This window comes from Rattus norvegicus, chromosome 16 (assembly GCF_036323735.1).
Source record: "Rattus norvegicus strain BN/NHsdMcwi chromosome 16, GRCr8, whole genome shotgun sequence".
Classification (NCBI taxonomy): Eukaryota; Metazoa; Chordata; class Mammalia; order Rodentia; family Muridae; genus Rattus; species Rattus norvegicus.
The window spans coordinates 55,289,101-55,295,964 of NC_086034.1; the positions used below are offsets into that span (position 1 = coordinate 55,289,101).

Sequence of the window (6,864 nt, forward strand, 5' to 3'; positions counted from 1 at the left end):
TTGTTGTTGTTTTGTTATTGTTGTTTTGTTGTTGTATTTCTTGATGTTTCGCTGTGTTTTAAGACAGAGAGAAACTTAAAGTTTGGTGAGTTGGAATGGGGAGACAGATCTGAAATGAGTTCCAGGATGAGAAAAAAGTGTAATAAAATATAAAGGAAAAAATTCTCCTAGAAAATAATAAAAAAAATATGGAAGGATTAATAAAACGTACTGGCAAGTGATCAAGCACCCAGACATTAGTAATCTTATATTTTTGGTTGTGAGCCTAGCCTTTAACGGCTGAGCCATCTCTCCAGCCCCAGACATTAGTAATCTTAATCAGCAAACCAAGACGTCCTCACCATTTTCTAATCGATCTATTAAATACACTGCTCCCAGATTAATGTTTCTCAGTTATGAGCTACCCCACTACCAAAAATTTACCCCTATGCTGTTACTCCCCACCTTTCCAAACTCATTACCATATATTACCTTGAGTAACAGTTGTATGACATAGAAAGTACCCTACAGTGCAGGTGTTCAATGTCTCAGGGGTCTTCACTGACCTGATAAAAATAAAACTAATGGCAGACAATTGATTTTTTTAAGAGTATATTTCAAAAGACAGAAATTCTTTTCCATAATCTGAAGTGCTTTGAGTATTCCTTATTATGGTTAAGACTAAACAAAAGAACAGTGATTATTATATGACAAAATAGAAAGTCCAAATAGTTTTACAGTATAAAAGGAAAAATATGAATTTGGAAATGAAATTTATTGAGCCAGAGACACTGGAGTATAGCATATGAAGAGAAAGAAGTTAGACTTACTGACAGAAAAGAGGAAACTGAATAACTTTGGTTGACTTGGTAGAAGAACCATGAGGAAGAACCCCATCACTTGCTAAGTTCTTAGATTAAAGGATGCTGTTGCTAGGCACATGAATCTAGAACATAAACCATGAGAGAGAAATGGGGGGTTCATATTCTCTTGGGCATTCTCAAACAACCACCTTTTTAGGTAAAAATGTTTTGTGAGCAAGACCAAAACAAGAAAGGAACATAGGCACCTCTTCACCTGATCGTAAGCCTTTAGCAGATTCAATAAGGGACAGAAGCACAGATAATTAGGGGAGGAACACATAGAGACCTCAGTTCCTTGCCAATTGTTTCTGTTGGGGATGGCATTTATATTCTTCAGATATTTCCAATCTCTTCTATTTTGTTACAGTGACTTTAATGTTATTAGTGTAATTCACTACATCCTAAATTGTTAAAGATCTTGGGTGGTAAGTGGCTAGCTATAAATAAATCAGATGAAGCTGTGAGCAGAAAAAAAAATGGGGTAAAATCAGATGTCTGTGAGCCACCATGAAATCTAGGTTAAAATAATTGTACCGAAGTTTAAAAGAAAAGAAAAATCTTATCTTTTTTCTGGAGTTGTGGATGGTAAAATTATTTTATGCAGTAATGAAAGAGCTTGCTCTATTATTATTATTATTATTATTATTATTATTATTATTATTATCCTTTATACCAGAAATATACTTTCTATGACAATTATCAAATCTAAAGCAAAGTATTTTTGGATAATCATCAGCATGTTAGAGTTTTAATCAGAGTTTTATTATAATGCCACTAAATATCTCTTTAATATACTTTTTCGTATACAGTCTTTTCATCTGTATATGTTAGTACATATTGTTCCTTAATTATTTTTTAAAATAGTAATACACTAAAGAGATCAGACAAGAGACAGAGAGAGCTTATTGGGTAAAATGAATGTTGCAAAAAGCAACACAGACATGATAAGGAATCCTGAAGCCTGTCTAAAATGTTTTCTTGTCTGTGCTTGCAATTCTAGCTATGAGAAGGCAGAAATACACAGATTTCTAAGGCTTGCTGGTGATCAGTTCTTAATACGTTAGAGAGTACAATGTCAGTTACCACCTCTATACTGAGAAACAAGGTGGATGATGGCCTAGGAATGAGATCCAAAACTTGTGGTAGACTTCTCTAAAGAGAGACAAACACATGCACACAAAGACATATACCCTCGGACACATATACACACATGCTTATATACATATGTACTTTCAGATATATGCACAAACAATAAATAAATGAAACACTAAAATTTGGAACTAATGGCACAAACAAGGGGTATAGTCAGGAGGAATTCACTTTTACACATATATCAACATGCCCATGAGGTTTAGACTCGCATGCAAGAACATTTTTAAAAATCATATGAAGAAATGAGAATAATTTACAGCCTGAAATATGTTTCTGACACCCAGAGCAATGACACATCAAGGACAGAAGGAAACAGGCAAATGCACTCAGTAAGCAGTAGGGTTGTGGAGGAGGGTTCCAACTAGCTATATGAAAGCAATGACAGCTTTAATGTTTAGCATAGGAAATCTACAATTACAGTTGAGGAAGGATGGAAAATTGGAATATTCAGAAACCACATGGAAGTAAGGGTAATTTATTTTTATTGTCCCATTCAGAACTGGGAGTGTTTTAGAAATATATTTACAGAAGAGTACACTACACCATTTAAGGAAAATAAAAGTGTGTTGTTGAAACATCTTGGAGCAGAGATTAATTGATTTCAACCCATTCTCTCCAGTTATGCCAGCTAATTTAACTTGACCGTGATTTACCAATTCTTATGTTTGCCCTTATTTACCTGTTTTTTTTTTAGTCCTGCTGCTCTTATGACTCAATTCTGTCAGAAGACCCATGATTAAAGGCGATTGCTGCCTGCAACCAGTGCAAGTGAGGACTGGGAGAGCAAGGCCTTCTCAAGCTCCTCCTTTGTCTCTAATAGGGCATGGTGACTGTGGGTGAGGCCATGGTCCATAAAAGGGACATGTTCCTTAAGTTCTGCCTGTGGAAGATGTTCTTCCTCTCTGCATGGTCACCAATGGGCCATGCTAAGTACAGTAGCTTTCCAGAAGCAGTGATACCCTTGAGGGTCACTGTCACTAACAGAAATAATATTTCCCCAGGTTGGTTGTCCTATAACCTGAACATTGAGGGGCAGAGACACATAATCAATATGAAACCCAAAAAAAACTTGATATCCAGAAACTTCATACTATTCACTTATACTCAGCAAGGTGATCTCCTTGAAGAACAGCCTTTTGTGCAAAATGACTGCTACTACCTCGGTTATGTGGATGAAGACCCAGAGTCCCTTGTTATTATTAACACCTGTTTCGGGAGTTTGCAAGGCATACTAGAGATAAACGGCACAACTTATGAAATCATGCCCAAGAGCTCAAGTTCAACATTTGAACATCTGGCTTATAAAGTGGACACTGACAAGTCAGAATCATTCACCATGAGATGCGGGTTATCAGAAAAGGAAATAGCACGACAAATGAAGCTCCAAGAAAACAATGACTCCATTCTTTTGCAAAACCCATATGAGAATTGGTGGACACATCACAGGTTTATTGATTATTTTGTTGTACTAGACCATAATCGGTATGTTCATAGAAATAATAATACCACAACTTGTATCCAAGATATGTTGCAAATAGTCAATGGAATAAATGGGTACTATCTTCAAATAGATACTGATGTGGTTTTAACCACTCTTCAAGTGTGGAGTGAAAGAAACTTAGTCAATGTAGAACAAGATATACAGATGGTCTTAACTGCGTTCTGTACTTGGAAGATAAATACGATTGGCAATCGTATTAGACATGATATCATACACCTTTATGTCAAACGTGGATATGGTATATATTTAGGTTTAGCTAATGTAGGTACAGTTTGTATAACTCTTAATTGTGCAGTTAACAGTTTCATTTCTGATTCATTGTCAGACATGGCATTCATTATAGCACATGAGATGGGTCATAACTTGGGTATGATGCATGATGTCAGTGGATGTACTTGTGGGAGACAAAGCTGCATAATGGCCCCATATAAGTCTAATTCCCCCAAATTCAGCAACTGTAGTTATGAAGAAATGTATTCAGTTGTAAACAAAAGAAGTTGCTTATACGATATTCCAGATGCACTGAAAACAAACCTGACCCTGACTGTGTGTGGAAATAAGATGGTTGAGGAAGAAGAGCAGTGTGATTGTGGGAACTTGGAATCCTGTCTGAAAGATCCATGCTGTAGCGAGGACTGTGTTCTCAAACCTGGTGCACAATGTGCTTTTGGGCTTTGTTGCAAAGATTGCCAGTTCCTTCCAACAGGCACTGTGTGTAGAAAAGAGAAAAATGAATGTGATCTTCCCGAGTGGTGCAATGGATCTTCACACGAGTGTCCAGGAGATGTGTATAAAGAGGACGGAAACCCTTGTAGTGGTGATGGCTACTGCTATAAAATGGCATGTCATCAACATGATGAACAGTGTCGAAATATTTTTGGCAATGGAAGTAGAAGTGCCGGTGAAATTTGCTACACGGAAATGAACAAACGGGGTGACCGTTTCGGTAACTGTGGTAATGATAGTTCTAAATACAGAAGATGCCAACCTGCTGATGTATTCTGTGGGCGAATTCAGTGTGAGAATGTGACAGAACTTCCCCAGAGGAAAAACCACGAAACAGTGCATTATACTCACTTCAATAATGTCACCTGCTGGACTATGGACTATCATTTTGGGATACCCATAGATGACTTTGGAGCAGTGAGCGATGGCACAGTTTGTGCTCCAGACTATTTATGTGTTGACAGAAAGTGTGTCAGCAAGTCTGTTCTGATAAGTAACTGTTCACCACAGTTATGCAATATGCAAGGTGTCTGCAACAATAAACACCACTGCCATTGTGACATCACATGGGAACCACCGGACTGTCGACTACGTGGCTATGGAGGTAGTATAGATAGTGGACCACCTCCAGTGATCTCATCTCCTACCAATTGGAGTATGTACTTCCTAGCTTTTTTAATTCTGTATGTGCTTGGCTTAATTTCTTTGTATGGCCTTCGTAAGTTAAGGAAATGATCCTGAAAATAAGCTGTGCCACACTCAGAATCTGGTGATAAAAAATCTCACCAGAAAACACAATCTCTGGTCTACAAACTTGCAAAACCTGAAGGGGAAAATGCCACAGGTAAAAGAAACAATAAAATATACCCTATAAAACTTCCTTCAGGTACTAATGTGTAGACATTTTAACATATGTTACTCCTCTCCCTCTCCCTCTCCCCCTCCCCCTCCCCCTCCCCCTCCCCCTCCCCCTCCTTCCCTCTCTTCCTCCCTCCCCCCCCCCTCTCTCTCTCTCTCTCTCTCTCTCTCTCTCTCTCTCTCTCTCTCTCTCTCTCTCCCTCTCTCTCTCTCTCTGTATTTCCAAGACAGAAGTTCTGGATCTGGCTCTCCTACCTTGTTTTAGTATCAAAAGCATTCACCAACAAATAAAAGGTAGTCCTACACAACTTCTTTTATTCAATTTTTTACCTGTTAAGAGCAGAATTAGTAAATGTCTTCCATCAACATGGGCCCAACCCATGGGCCTCCGTATGTGTATCTTTCATTTGGTTTCTCTCAGCTCTGAAGCCCTTCCCTCTTTTCATTGTGCTTTGTCAGGAAAAGAGAGGGACTCTCCAATTCCATTTGCTGGTGACAATTCCCAGCTACTAAAATGTGGTTTTAGAAGAGCCACAGTGAGTTTGGAAAACTGAGGGAACAATATGAGGCTCCTGTTTTGGTTACTGTAGTTTCAGCTCTTCAAATGCTTCTCAGCCATTCAAGTTTTCTGTTTAGGTCTCGACTGCAGTTTTTAATGGTGTTATTTGGATTGTTTGTGTCTTAACTTCTTGAGTTCTTTAGATAGAGTTTAAAACTCTCTGTGTGCAGTAGGGTGAGTGAAGATCTTTTCCAAATCTGTACACTCTCATTTGGTCTATTGATGGTATCCTATAACTTACACAATCTTTCCAGCTTCATGTGGTCCCATTTATTTATTATTTGATTTTTTTATTTTTTAACACATTAAAGAATTTAATTATTTACAAAGTGGCTGACCATACACTTGTACGTCTTAACTGTCTTTAATATTTTACAGCAATTTAGTAACATTTTTAAGATTAGGGTTTCATACTTTTATCTCTGTTGAGATTGAGCCTTAAAAATGTGTAAATTTTTTCTCCATCTTTATTAAATTGGGTATTTCTTATTTACATTTCAATTGTTATTCCCTTCCCCGGTTTCCAGACCAACATTCCACTAACCTCTCCCCCTCCCCTTCCATATAGTTGTTCCCCTCCCAATTCTCCCCCCATTACCACCCTCCCCCAATAATCCTGTTCACTGGGGGTTCAGTCTTGTCAAGACCACTAGTGCTCTTATTAGGCTATTCATTGCTACCTATGCAGTTGGAGCCCAGGGTCAGTCCATATATAGTCTTTAGGTAGTGGCTTAGTCCCTGGAAGCTCTGGTTGTTGGCATTGTTGTTCATATGGGGTCTCAAGCCCTTTCAAGCTCTTTCAGTCCTTTCTCTGAATCCTTCAACTGGGGTCCCGTTCTCAGTTCAGTGGTTTGCTGCTGGCATTCGCCTCTGTATTTGCTGTATTCTGGCTGTGTCTCTCAGGAGCGATCTACATCCGGCTCCTGTCGGTCTGCACTTCTTTGCTTCATCCATTTTTATCTAGATTGGTGGCTGTATATGTATGGGCGTTCCTTCAGCCTCTGTTTTATATTTTGCCTCCCTATTCGCTCCCAAGGGTATTCTTGTTCCCCTTTTAAAGAAGGAGTGAACCATTTGCATTTTAGTCATCCTTCTTGAGTTTTATGTGTTCTGTGCATCTGGGTAATTCAAGGATTTGTGAACCCCATTTTTTAATAGGGTTATTTGTCTCCCTGCAGTCTAACTTCATGAGTTCTTTGTATATTTTGGATATGAGCCCTCTATCG

At 38.4% G+C, this 6,864-nt stretch overlaps 1 protein-coding gene across 2 annotated transcripts; it reads left to right on the plus strand.

Moving 5' to 3' along the window:
* Nucleotides 1-907: 907 nt before the first annotated feature.
* Adam34 (a disintegrin and metallopeptidase domain 34) lies at nucleotides 908-5,101 on the plus strand. Of its 2 annotated transcripts, none has more exons than XM_039094826.2 (2): nucleotides 908-999; nucleotides 2,689-5,101. In XM_039094826.2, exon 2 carries the CDS (start codon nucleotides 2,818-2,820, stop codon nucleotides 4,954-4,956), a length of 2,139 nt encoding a protein of 712 aa, XP_038950754.1. In that variant the 5' UTR covers nucleotides 908-999; nucleotides 2,689-2,817; the 3' UTR covers nucleotides 4,957-5,101. The 2 variants fall into 2 exon arrangements, with proteins under 2 accessions (XP_038950754.1, NP_001128562.1); NM_001135090.2 differs by having other exon boundaries at nucleotides 926-1,062.
* Nucleotides 5,102-6,864: the final 1,763 nt, after the last annotated feature.